The sequence below is a fragment of the Microchirus variegatus genome (genome assembly GCF_963457635.1).
Source record: "Microchirus variegatus genome assembly, chromosome: 17".
Taxonomy (NCBI): Eukaryota; Metazoa; Chordata; class Actinopteri; order Pleuronectiformes; family Soleidae; genus Microchirus; species Microchirus variegatus.
Genome location: NC_139818.1, coordinates 11,326,333 through 11,345,378, shown reverse-complemented (window position 1 = coordinate 11,345,378; position 19,046 = coordinate 11,326,333). Strand labels below are relative to the sequence as shown.

General features: G+C 38.6%; 1 protein-coding gene across 1 annotated transcript; it reads left to right on the top strand.

The window, feature by feature from the left end:
• Positions 1 to 12,672: 12,672 nt before the first annotated feature.
• Positions 12,673 to 18,625, top strand: LOC310939191 (catechol O-methyltransferase domain-containing protein 1-like; the record flags this gene model as incomplete). The annotated part of the gene is made up of 8 exons (XM_083903871.1): positions 12,673 to 12,769; positions 14,877 to 14,970; positions 15,577 to 15,696; positions 15,824 to 15,929; positions 16,639 to 16,757; positions 17,418 to 17,472; positions 18,253 to 18,386; positions 18,473 to 18,625. Exons 3-8 carry the CDS (start codon positions 15,595 to 15,597, stop codon positions 18,623 to 18,625), a joined length of 669 nt encoding a protein of 222 aa, XP_083759997.1. The 5' UTR covers positions 12,673 to 12,769; positions 14,877 to 14,970; positions 15,577 to 15,594.
• Between the last annotated feature and the right edge of the window lie 421 nt (positions 18,626 to 19,046).

The following is a 19,046-nucleotide window of genomic DNA, read 5'->3' as shown; positions in this document are numbered from 1 at the left end:
TACACATACATTACATATATAAATACAACCACATATCTGCTAATGGCAAACGGAAATGGACCACTCACGAGTGGCTTGAAGAGTAGCAGCTGTGAATACTGTGAATATAAGCACGAAAAACTTCTACCTTACTGGTGCCACCTCTGGTAATGTGCAGTTGCTGTTTTAAGATCAGTCGAGAATAAATCAGTATGAACTAGTACAAACTATAAACTATATAACCTTTTTTTTTGTTTACATTAATTGCACAGATGGAGTAATTTTCCCTGCAGATGTGTCTCTTTACAAGTTTTACCTGCAAAATATTACAGCAAATAAATATGAGGATTAACTGTATACTGTGATTATAGGAAAACTGAATGTAATGCGGTTTGGGGCAAAGCTCCAAACATTTAGTCATGCTGTCTATGTTGAAAACTTGTTGTGCAGTTACTTGTTTTTCCAGCTTAAATGCATGAAAACATGCTTACTCAGGTTAAACTGTAGGCAATTTGGATTTTTATTTTTTTTCTCAAATCAGAAATCAGACTGTCCCCAATGTTAATTGCAATGATCACATCCATTATCTGTGTCCAGACATCTGTATGAGTTGCTTTGGTAATGATGACACGCATCACGTCGGTCTCCAAAAGACCACCCTCTCAGTCATTATGAAGAACCAACTGGTTATGATATCATTCAAAACAATCTGAAGCCTCAAGATTGGAGACTTGGCCTGTGACTTGAAATGTGGCAAAGAACCGTGTTTAAGAAAAGAATGAGGATGGGGAAGGAGGACATCTTTGATCTGTATTAAAGAACTTGATTGGGAACTCTGAACCTGTGGAGGCTAGCATTGCACTTCTTCAAGTCTTACAACCTGCTAGAAATGATTGGAAGAAGGAGAAGACAATTTGGCAGGTGCCATGTTGTGGTTTTGCAACCAGAAATCTGCAACCAGGCTCCTATTGGATAAAACCAGCTGTTCCCAACCAGCAAATGGGAACATCATTTACTAAATTGGCATTATGTTCTCCTGAAGAAGACCCAAAACAAGTGATTGAGATGTTTACTGATTTTGTAAATCAGGAGACAAATCAGCACATTTTCACAAACACTTCCATTCAAGGTCTTAGAGTTGGAGTCTAATATTGACTAAAGACATAGCTCAGGTATTTAAGGCTTATGGAAGTTCATTTCAACTGATAATCAACCGACAGCTGTCTGACAACAGCATGCACCAGGACAATGACTGGGATTTGACTGCCAAAGTTGCAGATGCACAGCTGCCCCAAACTGCTGTATCTAAAGAGTTTGTACAGAGGACTCACGTTTCATGTCGTGATGCCTATATTAATCACAGCAAAATCATTAGTTATTGCTCTATTGTCCCACATGACATTATGTGTGCATTCCACTGTGCCTTTTCTGGGACACAGGTGAGCATTCGTGCATATGCTGCTGCTCTTGTTTAGCAATTCTCTGCTGCAAAAATGACATTAAAATTGCTCTAATTAGATACTCCGTAGTAAATTATTCATGATACGATCGGAGCTTGTGATCCCCTTAAGGAATAATTGAAAATATACTTAATTAACACTTTCATTAAAAGCTTCCCTGAATAATGTGCAATTGTGGCCTTTCTCCTGTCAGCTATTACACATAATCACTGTAATATATATTTGTCTAGGGGGTAGGGACCAAAGGGGAAAAAAAATACAGTTTTATAGCAGTATCACCTGAACACAGCACTTTGAGCATGAAGGGAGACATTATTCAGAATAAATGGATTATCAGGGAAAGCAGCATAAATGAGTCAATAAAACTGTTAAGCAGCCAGCCAGCCAGCGGTGGCCCACATGATTAATCGCAGGCATTCCAGGATTGGATTTATTTTGTCTTTTATTTCTCCTTTAATGACTAGCCGCGAACACTGCTCCTAATATATCGCCCATGTTTCTAGATTACTGGTGACTAATGAGGATTCAAAATGGCCGTTATCTACATTAATGTCTTTTTATTTGAAAAGTCAATACTGCCTCTCTCTTTCTCTCCCTGTGTGTGTGCGTGTGTGTGTGCAAGTGAGCCATGTGAAATCTTCCAATTAAAAAGGTTTTGGAAAGCATTAAAGGTAGAAGCTGGCATGTATACGAGTACACTGGTGTGTCGTTATATTTAGAGTTGTCTAATCATGCCAATCATAATATGACTCATTTAAATGTTTTTAATTTATCTACATGATCCATTTGTAAGTATATTTACATTCCCGCCCCACATCTATCTGAATTATTAAAAGGCATCACTAAGTTATCACAGAGGGGTCAATGTTCTGCATTAGCCCATGGAGGCACAGTGTATTCTCAGTGAAGGGCTCTCAGAAGGTCTTGTGTTGAAGCAGGAGATATAGCTCAATTTAATGAAAGAGTCTGGCTCAGTAATGACCTCGGTGATTCATATATTTGTAAAGGAAATCAATCCCACATCAGCTAAGTGCAGAAACAGGATCTTCTGCAGCCTTAAATCTTGGCACTGGGTAATATACAATAAAAAATGTAGTTTACGTTAAACTGGGCTGAATAAGACGTATGAAGTTCATTACAGAGCTGAAAACAGGTATGAAGACAAAACATTGACTCCAATAATGGGCTTTGGAGAGGATGTAAAATGCGGGCCCACAGCAGTGCTTTGTCCCACCAGACTGTTGTTCTTTCCATCTATGATTTAACACAGCCAAGCTCGGCTCGATGGCACCCGGGAGAGGACTTTATTTTCATGTTTGCCAATCTTCCTTTACACCTGCCTGTGGTGGCCATAAATACACTTTTATGCCTCCCGGAGAAATGCTTAAAGAAGCAGTTTGTCCGAGTCCTGTATGGACTTGTGTGGCAATATTCTTGATTGATGACAACAGCAAAGTTTAGAAGACGCCCTAGAGAGTTTTCCAATCTCATTTATTTGGGAGTTTTACATTTGAGTGTAATTCCCGCTCAGCTGCATTTATGTGGCTTTCAGACTCCTCTCTGTGCCTTTTGTTCCCACAGTTTACTAATGAGAGGGAGGACAGCACCTCCAGTGGCCACAGTCAGATCCAAAGAGAGCTTTGTGGACTGACAGTGAGATGTACCCCTGTTAATACACATATCTATAAAGAGTAAATAAATAACCCTTGGTCATTGTTTTTGATCATCAGTTTTTATTTTTTAATATATTGTCATGAAGCCCATCATGAAAATAAATAATGACAGGCATTTGATAGGCTACCCAGAAAATGCTCAGTTTGTTTCTATTCAATAAAATTATTAAGAAAACTAATAAAAATGTCTAAATGAAGAGGCCCCTCTTCTTCTCAGAGACCACCTGAAGGCTGACTGTGTCCCAGCAAGGCGACTCGGCTGTGCATTTACAAATAAATACCCGGCTTCATGTGTAGTAACAACAGTAACTATTAAAATAATAGATGGTCTTAAAACTGCTGCATATGATATTGATCTGTTCCGTGTCCAGCTGCAGCTCTGTTGCAACACAACAGTAATATAATTGGGAAATCCCCTGTAGACCAGTTCAGTCTCCACTATCAACTTGGCCAGTGTAGGACGCATTTCTTTACTGGACAAATGGACAAAAAGGCAGCACCTGAATTGAGACACAGCTTACGACCTACTACAACCTGAAGCATTAAGATTAAATATGACCTGCAATATTTTCTTGTCAAATAACAGTTTATGTATACAGTATGTAAATACACTGTGTATAAAAGCCTTTTTTTCATGACTGTTAACATGCATGTTTACAGCCTGCAGCCTGCCATGTGGGTTTACTGCTGCTCCTCTTTGCATTGCCAACAAATCAGTCAATCAGTAGTAAACAGCTCAACCAGACAAGTGTGTCCTGCGAGTAAATGTGATACAAACTGAACAGGGACCCTTTTGTAAAGATATTGCATCATAATCTTCATACTACTACTACATACAGGTTTTTAATGATTTTCTCCTCTGTATAAAAGCTGTTTTAAAGATTCACATATTAATGACAGAGCGAGGATTACTGTCAGTGTCGTTGCAATATTGCCACCTGCTTAACGCCTCTTCGGCAGCATTTATACCGAGACCAGCAAACTGGGAGGTCTGTGCACAAAATGGAAAGATGTGCCAAAATAGAACCCAGCTGGGTTATACATAGAGAGGTAGCCCTTTAGCTCTCTGTGGGATTGATATATGGTAGCAGCGTGACAGAGTGAAGCCATCCCACCCAGCCTGCAGCTTCAAACCATCATAAATACCTCCCATCACAGAGCTGGGTGGATCAGCCCTGATCTTTAGTTTCACAGGAAATCTACCCTTGTAATTTCTCACACATTACACTTAAGTTATCCATGACTAGATCACCAACAACTCAGACCTTCGTGTCACCACTTTACTCACATGTGATTTGAAAGGCATGTTGATAAGGCACCTTAGGAAAATAAGGACTTTTTTTAAAATGAGGATTAAAGACATTAATTGAGGTCATCACATAATCCAAGGCCAAGCAAAAGGAGAGTTGGGCAAAATGAATAGCCGTCAACAAATATTGACAATAACAACAAGGTCCTCTCTGAAACAAGTTAACAGCGGTGGCAATGAGATCTTTGAGAAGAACATAGGTTAATGACAGACAGCACAAACAGAGTTGTCCGTAGCTGTGCCAGAATGAAGATATTGGTGTAACTCAATCTCTTCCTGCTCACGGATGTTTCTATACTTAACACAATTAATTGTCTAAACTGACACACACTGAGGTCATAATAACGGAGAGGAAAATAGCACATGACTGGGCCTGACACCAGGATGGAGTAAAAACTGCAATTTAAAATAATTAAAAATGTTGGATTCAACCATGAAATTGCTTCAGAAAAAACTAAACAACATGGGAGAACTGTTTCAAAGTTAAATACACATTTTGTTTGTTTTTCAAAAGCAGCAGCTCAATATAGTTTTCATTCATGGAGGACTTTCTGGCAGAATCAACAGGGGAAGTGCCAGAAAACAGCTTTTGGTGGCTCACTTATCTCTGCCTTGCTCTGCTGCATCACTTTAAAGTTTTACAACCACAAAAGGCCACCAGGCAACCCAAACAAATGGTTCTGTAGGACCACATAATCCTGTGTATCTTGGATAATCTCTGGATGATTTTGAAGAGATAAAAAGAAAAAACTGCAATTGAGCCAGCTAAGCCTCATTGACCTAATTGCTGTTTCTTAAAACACTAGGATTGAATAGTTTTTAAAACTAAATATCAAAGAAAGCAAAAAGCCACTAAAATGCTCTGTGGGGGTATATGGGGGAAGTGGAGAAACCTCTTTCAGAACCTGTAGCCTATTACTAATTGAATAACTGTTCATCCACTCTGATATTTCCCCAATTATGACAGCGCTGACACTTAATCAGAACTCTGCTCTAATTCCTGCTATGCCATTCACAGTACAAACTGACAGAGACACTCCTAGCCTGCAGATCCAGAGTGAATCACTAGTCCACATGGTTACACAGATACTGTAACGCAGCATTAGAGTCACATTACAGCACCTTATGCTTCCCCAGTCAATAACAAGATGATTGGTTGGCAGTGGCGTGTCTAGTTAGCGGGATATTGTTGCGCTTGACATTTATCATAGCTCCGGGGTCGTGAACTCGGAGCTAAACAAGCAACTGAATCATTAAATGTGAGTAGCCACAGCTTCACTGACTGGAAGGCACTGACATAAGTGTTTTCATGCTGAAACGAGTGACTAACTTCCACTGCGCTTAACACGACTTTGTTCAAACTGGGACATTACGTGCTAAGAGGGACATATACTCCAGGGTTGGTGAGACAATGGCGGCTTTAACAAGCAAGAGTATTTGCTGCTTTTTTATTGATATTAATACCAATTACTATTACAGAGGAATGTCTTGCTGAAAATCAAGTCATGTGTTTCGTCTATAGAGAGGCAAAAAACAGAAGAATCATTCCCTTTTAGACTGGTTATTTTCAACATAGTCATTGTACAATTGTACTTGTGCCTAAATGGTACAAAGGCTGAATTGTCCTACACACACACACTGTATATACACATATACATACATATATACTGTGTGAGTGTATTTAGCTGTAGTTCTGTTTGGCAAACATTTGGACTCCAATACTGAGGATTTCCATTAGCAACGTCTCAGCGGTGTTTTTTGGCAGTACGTTCAAAAACATTTCCACTGAGGATGGAAATTAAACAAGGAAAAGGCCCAGTATCAGATAAATTAATTCAGAATGCAGGTCCTGCAGTTCAATAAAATGAATCCAAATAGCTCCATTTTCACTCTTAAGCTTCAAGCAAATAGGATGCTCAATAAAAACATTGCACTGGTCCTCTCTGTTAAAAAAATCAATAGCTAGAGGACAAAGAACCTATAGCTATCACTTAATTCTCTTATCAGTGTGATTTAGGGGACAAGGATGATGTTAAATAACTGTAAATCCTTATCTTTGACTTTGTGGGTGGTTTATGGTCGTCTGAACAGCAGTTCAGAGACAGAATGTCCATACCTTCTGCTGCATACACAATTTATAGCTTTATTACTCTTTGTCTAAAAGAGCAGAGAAACACGTAATTGAAAGGAAGAGATAGCAGCTAGTGGGTGGAGGAGCTGGAGAGGGGGCATGCAGAAACGGAGAATCATCAGCGCTGGAGACATATCATGGAGACAGTTTTATGGCCACGAAGCTGGCCCTCTGTTTTTTGGGGCTCGTTTTTATGAAACCGAGGAGATCCAATTTTCTGATTCATCTGCAAACGGTCCGGACTAAGTTTAGTATTCTGACGCTCGGCTTCAAACGGGCCTACATGAGCGTGGAGGTCACAGAGAGGTCTGTGGCAGCTGAAGTCATGAGTTTGTGCTCACACTGTCACAGGTCTGCTCATATTTTTACCCTCAGTGACAACAAGCCTATTGTTCTCCCTGATAAGGCTTCAGTGTGCACAGTAATAGGAATTAAGCAGGGCATAAGTCACGGAGAAATTGGGTGACAGCAGATCAATAGATAGTGGTGAAGCCTCGGGGACCATTAGTGAAGAGGCCCCTTTTGTTTGTCCACTGGTGGGGAGAGTTAGTGGATGTTCAGCTCTGAATTAACTGTTGAAACTAAGACCACATTGAGCTAATAAGAGAAGGGGAAAGGTGCTTGGTGACACGAGTTCATTAGCCTGACCCGTGTGTGTTTTTGAAAGAAGAGGGATAGCATCATGATGTCAAATCAACCTCTTTTTTTCAAAGAACAGAGCCATTCTATTGTTATGATGATATAATGATATAAAGCTGCAATGTAAACAACTTGTGCCATTTCTTTCACTATAAATCTGTCATTTATTTTCAAACATGGAATCATATGGAGAGTGGTGGTTTTATTTGCTCAAATTTAAAGTTATTCATCTCATAAATTTTATTCTGTGTAGCATTATATTGTTTTATGAGGACAATTTATTTGGTTATAGGGAAATCTGTTCACTTTAAATTATGCAGATTATAAAGAATATTTGCCAGGAGATGTTACTGTTGAACTTTTACAATTAATTGTCAATAAGAGAGATTAGCAAAATTTAATTCACACCCTCTAGCATTTTGAGGGACAGTTTTTTGTAGGTTTATTTTTATTTGGGGTTTATATCTATTTTGCAAACAATAATCATTTGTATTAAGATACTGTATTCACTATTGACCGGTCTTCCCTGTGAGTAATATTCATATTAACCTCCCAACCTTGCAAGACATTTAATGGACATTTACAAGAATGTCCCCTCAAATTATATGATTTTTAAATTAAACATTAGAAAAACATTGGGGGAAAAAAGGGGCACACTGGCACAAAAGTGCCCACTTTAAATCCTAACTGATGTAAATATACAAAGAAATATTTAATATAACAATTTGCAAATAACTTAATTATTGATGATGAAATTGTGGTTAAGTGGTTAATCAAAACAAATCTGATTTATTAGCATTGTTGTTGACAGTGTAATTAACTTTGTCTCCAAATACAGTGTGTAATTGTGAGTGTGAGAGGCATATGTTTTTGTGGACTGTGGGAAAAAGTGTACAGTGTGATCAGAGACGCCCTGCAGCCGTATAAGCTGGAGCTAAAGGAGCAAATGCATTAGCCCTCATCTTTACAGCGTTCATAATGATTAGCAAGAGCATGTGACATCTCTGATAAAACAGATTCCTCCATTAAGTTCTTAAGGCAAATGCATATTGTGACCATCACTCCCAGACATTCCCACATAAATGCACAGATAATTTGCTGTTGCATTGCATTATTCCTGCCCCATAACCAGATCCCAGCCCAGTGAGCAATGTGCCAATGATAACTGAAGATATTAATTAGTATATCACGATGGCAGCACATGCTTTTTCACTATTAATAAATTCCAAGCCATCGCGTTATGATTTAATTATGAATTATGTAAATGGTTGCCATGAATCATTTACGTCTGTGCATTTTATTAGCTAAATGAGAGTGCAGAAAGCAGGCATATTACCATGATGAGGATCTACACACTCGAGTGAGGACAGCACAAGTACAAGAATATTTAGTGACTTGATCACAACTCTGTGTGGGTTCTCTGCTAATGGTACAAAACATTTCACATTCATGAATAATTGATCATAGATGTTGTTTAATGGCAAATAAAGGCTCATATTTACCCACAGGCCTTGGGTTCTAAATTATTCGGTGTGTACATTAAGATGTAGCACTATAGCAAATGCTCCTTAACATATATTTTCAATACATTTAACATGCAGCAGCAAAGATTCAAATATTTTAAGACTGGTTTATTGTTGGACTAAATTATGTTTATTAAATAAAATGCAAGCAATTATCCAACTACTTCCTCTCAATTGTGAGGATAGTTTGTAATTATTTGAACATTTCACAAAAAGAGTCCTCACAACAGTCCTCCTTTAATTTTTCTGATTTTAAAACTCAATTCTTCAACAAATAACTTTTTTTAAATTATCATATACAACCATGTATATTGTTAGTGCGATGATGATGTTTTTTTGTTTTTTTTAAATCAACATTGTAAATATCATCATTGCTGTAGGGGGATAATAACGGCACAATAGGAAAATATGCATATATGGACTTTTGCTTTGATTATTTTTGTATCGATATGTCGTCTCTTTTTTTTCCCTTTTTCTTCATGTCAAGATGATATATTGCCAGGAACAAGGAGTATATTTGGTTTGAAAAGGGTTGTCAAATCAAACTGTCAGGCTGGACTTTTTGATGGATCCATATCGCTCGCTCATCTGTCAGTCAAAGAGAAAGACTGCTGCCAAAGTCAAATTCAAGAGTTGAGAGGAGCAGACTTTCATGACATGTCATTGTCTTGGACAGCAGAGGAGTCTGATGAGCAGACGTCAGCGCTGCTTTACAATTTAAAGGGGATGTTTGCTGAGCAATAAAGCTACGAGTACAGTGGGTCATCTGAATCTTAACTACTGGCCTGAGAGGCTCATAAAGTCTTCTGTAATTTGTGATAAAAACAGAATATTGCCTCATCATCACACACACAAAGAGGGCCTACACATTTCAGAACACATTAATCATCTCAGCATGGGACATCGTAAAACACTCACAGACAGTAGACTCGAGTCAGGCCGCGCTATAAAATTCAATCACCACAACAGTGTCAGACATTGTTCTGGCAAACCAGAAAATTCCCCGACCCGGGAAGCATGTGTCCCTGCTGGACTGTTATGGTGTTTACTCACACAAGAGGTTTACCCCGAGGCAAACCCCACACCTCAGCATGGCAGCTGGAAACATCCCAGCTCTACGGAGGGACACTCTACCCCCACCTGCTGTCCAGAATCTGTCAGTAACAAGCAACGACATAGTAATAGTAAAAGTATAGCCAGGACAGCATGGGAACCTGGAAATCAATGAGCGCTCATAACAGAGAGCAAGTGGAACAGGTGAAGGGGAGATGCACTTCCATCATTCTGTTTTTGCTCTCTGAGTGGTAGTAATCACAGTTTCATGCACGTGTACTGTCAATACCGTTTTTCTGTTATTGTTTAGACATATTTGTGTGCAATACTGTTCTTTTGTAAGGAACCTTCAAAGACTCCTCAAGAACCTGTTAGTGTAACACCCTCTAGTGGAGAAAGTTGCATATTACACTACTCCTCTGCTTGAGGCGACATACTGTAAACTAGGGCTGCAATTATTGAATGACTGTTAAATGTGAATATTTCCTGCGCTCCTATGATAGTAAACTGAATATGTTTGGTTTGTGGAGAAAACAAGATCGACATTTGGAGGTCTGGGACACAAAAGACACATTTTTCACCATTTTATGGACATCACAACTCAATGATTGATTGAGAAAGTGATCCATCAACTGTTTCCAACCGCTTTATCCTCCACATGAGGGTTGCCGGGGGGGCTGGAGCCAACCCCAGCTGACATGAGGCGAAAAGCAGGCTGAACAGATTTCCAGTTCATCGCAGAGCCAACAAAACAGTACTCACTCTCACAGTTACACCTACAGTCAATATGTCCTTGTAACCTAATTACCAATCTGCATGTTTTTGGAGGAGGGAGTCGGAGAACACGGACAGAACATGCAAACCCCACAAACTGGTTGTATATAGGTCGAATGTGTAACATTTAGAAGGCTCTATTAGTAAAAATGTTATATATTACCCAGAAGTATGTTGATGTAATCACTTTAAAATAAAATAAAAAATGTTGTTTTTGTAGTCTTAGAATAAGCCTGTTACCTACTGTACTTTTGTTTTTTTCAACCCAAACATCTTGTGTCACTATGCTCCTACAGCAGCCCAAACAAACAAACTGACCAGAGTGTATGTTTTGCATTTTGAAACAGAAACTTACCAACGAAGAAGAACATTGTCCTTTCTGGAATGTGAAGGCCACTGTAATTCTTGCTTGAGAAAAGGAGCAAGGCCTCAGTGTGTACAATCTGCATTCTCACCTGAAGATATAATGAATTAATAGTTATGCTTTTTAAAAAAAAAAAAAAACTTATATTAACATATATTACATTATTATTTAGCTTCAAAATGATTATGATGAGTCACTGGCTTGTAAAGAGAAGAATTGAGCCACTCTGCACCTGAATACCTGTCCTTTAGAAACCCTGTGTTTCCCAGAGAGAGAGTAAATATTATTCTCAGTCAAGGTAGAAAGAATCAGGCCCAGCAAGTTAAGGAGGTTCCTGAACCGAGAGCTGTGTTTACTACAGAAACATCACATCCAGCTAAAGTTACATCATGTTATTAAAATATTATGTTAGTTTCTTAAATTAAGATTAGAACAAAAATGTGCCAAGTATATCAAAGTACAGTTCTGACTACATTAAGGATTCTGAGTTTAAAGTTGGTTTATGAAGACTGACCTTGAATTTTGCTGTTAAAAAGCCGTTTATGACTTTTTGTCACCTCATTTATTTACCACCTACACAACACAACAATCCTCATCACTAATACATGGCCACACTGTTTGTCCAGCAAAAATATACCTGTAAGTGTATGTGTTATCAGCTGGGCCTGCTGCCATGCCCTTGAGTTAGCACAGGAAGATTATACTTCACCAAAGGATACATGACATTATCTAAAAGTAATGTTTTGCTCTTCTACACTACACTATCTGATTATGAATTATATTTAAAATGAGAGAAGTACAGAGTCTCACAAAGAAATGAATCATATTTTGACACTTCTACAAGGAATGAGTAATGTGTGAAATAAATCTTAACACTTTTAATTGGAAAAGCATAGACTTTGTTGACAGTATTTTCTTTTTAGGTAAAGCAGTGTACTGTACTTAATAATTTGACCTGTCACTTTGCTCCATTCCAGTCTCACACAGATGATATAAATGAATGACAGCCCCCAGTCTCAGTTACAGTGAGGCACACAGAGATGAGGCAGTATAGCCTTTAAGTGAAGACTCATACAGAGAATCCTGCTCTTGTCATTTCTATGCTGATACACATAACTTATCAAAGTAGAGCTTGTCATGCATACGAATACACTGAATGTTTAATTACTTATTATAACGACTAGACGCGTTGGCTTCATTTAGATGACAACACTGCCCCTCTCTGTGTGAACATGTGTATTAAAGGCTTCGCGTCACCTCTCGATTTGTCTATATCAAAGCTGAAAGTGTACTTTCACTAGATGCCTGTTACATATAATTGCATGCTACCATTACATAGAAAAATACATAAAACAAAAGCCTTACTTAAAGTGCATATAAAAGGCTATCATTTTAGGGCTATACAAATCTAACAATTGTTATTTGTTTTGTATTATTATATTTTTTAAGTTATTATACACATGTACAAACAAACATATTGGTATTTTTGCAAATAAACCCGCCTTACAAGTGTTACAAACTAGACCTTTAAGACATAATTGTGATTGATTATTGTTCTATCTTTAGTGACATTAAGTAAAACAATGAAACACTGTTTTATTTCAATCCTTATTTTTACATGTTAGAACTTCACATCTGTTCAGCTGCAGTTTTTAAAAATCCCCCGACAATAAAAGGGATGGACACTTGATTGAGAGAACAGTGGGGGGTTGTTTTGCTGTCCTCTCCAAAGAACCGCAGCAGGTCACGTGACTGACCTGAGGTTCACATGGTTCGCTGGTTTTTATGCTCAACCAGTCGCCCTCTCTCACACATACACACTCAAACTCAAACCGAGGATTCCCCTATCAGACACTACGCTGTGGTGAGTTCATTTGCAAGGAAACGTTTTTTTTCTGTTGAGCCTTCGCTCTGCAGCGAATGTTATCTTTGATACGAAGCTCGCAGCAGCGGAGCCTCTACTCTTAGTTTTACGGTTTGGCAACGAGGGAGCGCCCATTATGGTGGTCGTTTAAAACGCGTTGGTCGCAATAATCAGAGGCAAAATGACGTTTGTTCATACTATTACTCAATGGGCTTTGGTTGGATGGAAGGATTACACTGGGGGTTGTTTTTGTAACCGGTTATGTTTTAAGAGAGCGAACGCGTTTCGAGCTATAAACGTTAGGAAATCGTTGCTCCACCGATGCAACTTGTGAGCAGGAGTATGTGTGTGTGTCGGCAGTGGCGGCTCCTGAAGAAAATCTCAGGGGGGGGGGGCGGGCATTTATTTCCTGACAATGATTAAAGGGACCCATTCAAGTGTTGCTAGATCATCCAGTGTTGCTAGATGATTAACAGAGTCCTTTTTTGTGTCCACTCGATGGCAACTTGATAAACAAAAATGATTTACATAAATCTAATGTTCTATGATGTAAAATAGCTAAACGGGACACAAGATGTGTCCAGCAACCACATAAAGACAGGGGCAGCATATTAAGTCAAGTATCTATTAACTGACCAAGGATCAAGAGCTTTCACAACCTTTACCAGATACATACAACAAACATAGGACAAGATAGTGCAGTCAAATTAGTCATTAAGTGTAAAGGAAAGTGCAGAATTGGATCTTTTTTCTCTATGTGTTGCTAAATGCATCTTACAATACTTTCTTGCATAACGTGAAGATATCCCCTCCTCTCTTTGCTCAGTTTACGTATGATGCAAGTACATTTGGGCTAGCACCAAGATCCTCATTGAAAATGCATTGGAGAGTTTGTTTTTTCCCCAAAAAAAATAACATGAGAGTCAATGGGAGAATGCTGGGGCGATTCTCCACGTCAATCAAATCGCAACAAAATAGGCGGACCATAAAAAAATGACTTGAATCTAACGATTCTGATTGGACAATGACAGATAATAGGTCTAGAACCATGGGCGGACGGTGTGTGTTTCTGAACACTAGCGGGTGTCAGGAAATGCCACGGAAAGGCCAGAAGTTGTCACAGGCTGTCACGGACTGCCAGTGAGGTGCCACGACCTGCCAATGCCACTGGGAGGATCCTGCTCTCTCTCTGTATAGGGACGATTTGGGCGATGCCCTACCAACTAGGAGGAGAAAGAGAATTTTTTACCAATTCCAAAGATGCTTAGTACTAATATTCCTTTCAGCCGTCTCTGCCAGAAAAAGTAGTTATTATCAGTGTTCTAGACATTATCTGTCATAATAAATACACAGAGGATTGTGTTCGTTTAACCGGTCCCAGCACTAACTGGGTTAGGTACACATAGTTTTACCAGTGCCACAGAGTTCACGCTTTCACGTTTCTACATGTTATGGCTCGTAGCAGCAGACGGCAGTCACTTGAGGTGATGTTCGTTAGCTTGTTTGCTAACATTGTTGATGTTTGTATCGCTCAGGGTTTAAACATCACACAAATCAGACTAAATAAACTGTGTAAGAAAGTATTGTTCTACAATGCATTAAGCAACACATTTAAAGATCCAATTCTTTCCTTTACACTTAATGAATAATTTGACCACACTATCTTATCATCATCATATGTTTGTTGTGTGTATCTGGTAAAGGTTGTGAACGCTCTTGATCCTCTTGATCCTTGGTCAGTTAATAAATACTTGACTTAATATGCTGCCATTGTGGTTGTGTTATGTGGTTGCTGGACACATCTTGTATTCTGTTCATTCAGCATTAGATTCAAAATAAGTAAATAATGTTTGTTTATCAAGGTGCCATCTCGTGGCCACAAGGAGGACTATGTTAATTATCTAACAACAAATTGATAATGGGTCACATTAATCATTATCAGAAACCCCCCCCCCCCCCCTGAAATTTACTTCATGAGCCGCCACTGTCTAGAACACTGATAATAACTACTTTTGCTGGCAGAAATGGCTGAAAGGAATATTAGTACTAAGGATATTTGGAATTGGTTAGGAAAAAAAAACAAAAAAAAAACTCTTTCTCCTCCTAGTTGGCAGGGCGTCGCCCAAATCGACCCTATACACCATCCGCCCCTTCCACTCAAACTCACAACAGAGGATTCTCATCTCAGACACTACGCTTTGGTGAGTTCATTTGCAGGAAGATTTTTTTTTTTTAAGCGAAGAGTAGAAGCTCACAGCAGCGTAGCCTCTGCTCTTAGTTTTACGATTTGGCAACGAGGCAGCGGTCGGTATGTTGGCCATTTAAAACTTGTTTGTCACAATAATCAGAGTCAAAATGACGTTTATTCAGACTTTTACTAAAATCTGAACCACAAAGAAACAAGTCGATTCAATCTTAAATGATAACAGTTTCCGATACCTATACGGTTTAACTGACTTTAACTTAAGATTTTGAATTCATTTCACAGATGTTTATGGAAACAAATGTATGTTGCAGGAAACTATTTTAAGTAATGCAATAGAGTACAGGGCCAAATATACTGGTTCATATGTTTGATTGTTTTTTCTGAATGAATCTGAATCATTGTTAAAGATGTCAGACTGTATTCATTTATTCAAGCCTCTCATATGCATTTCCTCGTTGGGATCTTTTTGATTAATCTGATGTAAATCATAAAATAAATGAACCACACACAAAACAATAAAGTGCATTGCATGGTAGTTTTCATGTCATTGATGTGCTCTAAAGATCTGTATAATTGTTTCATGGTTCATATTTGTCCACAGGGAAAAGGCAATTTCACAATGATCTCCCAAAGTCACTACGAGGAAAAAGACAACCCTTTACTGCAGTATGTTCTCAATCACTCCTTGAGGGAGCATCCAGTCCTGAAGAAACTCAGACTGGTAAGGATGTCATGGTATCTGGATTAATGTTGTGCTCTGGCTCAATAAGGCACCCAATGTCATACCATGTAATCATGTTTAATAGTGTAAGTCACTGTTTTTAGAAGTTTCTGATTGTTGCTTTCAGAGGACAATGGAAAACTCCATGAGTATCATGATGGTCCCCTGTGAGCAGTCCCAGTTCATGGCTAATCTGGCTAAACTAATACAAGCCAAAAAAGCATTAGAGATTGGTAAGAGCATTACATTTTTACATCACATGCAAAACATTTATTAATGTATTGAAGTAATGTCTCAATTAGTTGTCTGCTTAACTGGATTTATCAACTGTGTATACCTCGGGCGTCATCATTTTTTGGGGTGTATGCTTTTGAAAATCTACATGACTTGTGCTGTGGTTTGATGTTCCCATACAAAACCATACAATTCTTGATGCCTTACATTGGACGTGTTAAATATAAACTGGGTTTAGCCTTCTGTTATGCAAAATGAGGTCAAGGAAGAAGGGACAATTCTCTTTGTTGCAAAAAGAACTCAATTTAAATGGAAGTATAATGTTCCTCTATTTCTCACTTGGTTTAACTAGTTTCACTAGTCTTTTCTCCAATCAGTGGGCTATTATTATCCAATAGGTGCCTGGTCATAAGTGGCATTTGCAAATGGCAAATCTCAAGGCTTGAACACCAGAAGACTATGCCTACTTTTTTATGTGCAGTCTATGGTCTTGACTACAACACTATTAAAGTGCACAAAAGGCTGATATTTCAGACATGAAAGAAGAAACCAGGGTGGTGCATTCTGGTTTATTGTATATCTGCTATTTGAGATACATTCTTACTTTAGAAAGGACACCTGGTTAGGTCATGCAAACATGTTTGTTTTGCAAAAACATATTATCATTCTGGATTACTGTATTGTCCCTCTATTGTTTGTATTTTGCAGGAGTATTCACAGGTTACAACACACTGAGCATGGCACTGGCTTTGCCAGAGGATGGAGTTTTGGTGGCATGCGATATCAGTGATGAATACACCAGCATTGGAAAACCCTTCTGGAAAGAGGTACAATCAGTTAAGCAACTATATGTGTCATTACCTGTTAGAACACTGTGTATTGTTGGGTTTGTATTGTGCAGAGGGTTTCTACACAACAAAAACAACAGACACACTGTCTGGAGCACATCACGTCTCCCGATAAGTTGTTCGCCCCTCTGGTGGCAGCGCTCTAAGCGAAGCTCACTGTTTTACAAATACACCAAGGATTGTGCTTGTTTAACTGGTCCCAGCACTAACTGATAAGTACACATAGATTTACCAGTGCCACTGAGTTCACGCTTTTATATGTTTTAGCTGTTTATGAAATTGCCATCTAGACACAAGAAGGACTCTGTTCATCATCTAACAACAAATTTATATGGTCTTGCTTTATGCACCTATTGAATGGGTCACCTTAATCATTTTCAGAAAAATCCCCCCCCCCCCAGTTTGCCACTGCAACACAGACAACAGTCACATTGTCGTTGGTGGCTTCACACAAACAGTTTTCTGCTTGTCAAAGACAACTTCTTTCACTGCCTCGAAAAGCAGAGGAGATTTGATTGCTATCCAATCCCAGAAAACACATTCTAATGCCAGTTGTAAAGGGGCTCTTCTGTGCTTATCTACAACATTTGAAAACAGGATTACATAACTTTTAAAATATTAAATTCTTCTCATTTTCAGGCTGGGATTGACAACAAAATTGATCTACGCATACAGCCAGCATTGAAAACACTTGGTACAGTAATATGTCACTTCTTTTAACTTCTCTTAATGTACCTTCTTTAGGGTGTTTGCTTTGATTGTTCCTGAAATAATATAAGTCCATTATGTAGAAATCAAATGTATGTTACCCTGCTTCTTAAATTTCTACAATTACCACAGAATGGTGACAAGGCCACTAAAGTCAGTTTCAAAGTTTGACAGGTTAGCTCAGCTCAGTGGATTCATTTTAGAAGATTTCTGAGTAAGATCTCAATATAGTTAATTTTGCTGTCAGAATAAGTGTTATTGATTGTATTAATAATAGATAGATTCACAGCAACCATAATGTGTGTCTGCGCAGGTGTACTGGTGTCATTTTCCAGTTGTAATCAAAGTGTTCAATGTGTCCGATTCCACAGCGTTTGCATTGTAACCTTGTGTTTATTTCGACTTCACTACTAATACTATGAGATAGTAATAACAATAATAATACAACATATTATGCTGACCTGGCCACGTATCTGCTGGCACAGAGCAGGAGGCTGCGGCACACACAGGCATTGTGTTGAAACATTCTCTCCTTGCTCTTTCTGAGGTGTTTAGTAAATTGTAGCAGCTGAAAGCAGTTTCCTTAACTGGACACACCTGTCTATCTCGTCACCTACGTAACTTTAGCTTAAGGATGAGCTACTGAAGTTTTAATTAGCACAATAACACAGCCAACAGGTGGAGGGACAGGTTTTCTTGTCTCTCCACTAAGAATGCATTGCAACAATCATTTGAATAATCTCTCTCTCCTCTCATTTTCTTTCAGATGACCTCCTTGCTGCTGACCAGGCAGGGACATATGACTTTGCCTTCATCGATGCAGATAAAGTGAACTATGAGGGCTATTATGAAAAGTCACTGCAGTTGTTGAGAAAAGGAGGCATCATTGCAATTGACAATGTAAGAGGTCTTAATGTGTTTATTTGCTGCATCTTGCAATATAATACCATGCAGCTAATCCTATATGAATTATTAATTTTGTGCAGGTGCTGTGGAGTGGAAAGGTCCTCAGTCCGACCCCTGATGATGCAGACACTGTGGCCATCGACAAGCTGAACAAGAAGTTGCTCAGGGATGAACGCATCCTGCTCAGCATGCTCACAGTTGGAGACGGGCTCACAATTGCTATCAAATTATAGAGCAAGCCCTCTATAATATGTTCACTGAAACACTGAATTTTTAAGTAATTTTTTTTAAAGTCAGTTTTTACAGTGCATTAATAAAACTGAATAAAAACAGATTTTTGACCACGTTCAAACCATTGACTACATTTTTAAAAGGCTTAAGCTTGATTTGAGGTACACTCTGCTCGAACACTGTTAACAGTGTTTTCTCTTTAAGTAAAGCAGTGTACTATAATAATGTGACATATCACTTCCCCACGTTCAAGTGTCAGACATATGTTATAAAGTGAATGAGTCTTAGTTACAGTGACGCACACACAGAGAGCGATAAGGCAGCATTGCCTTTGGTGAATACTCATAAAAAGTGTGCAACTCAGTCACATGGTCTTTAATTCCACAGATAATCCCACTATTGTCCTTTAAATGCTGATACACC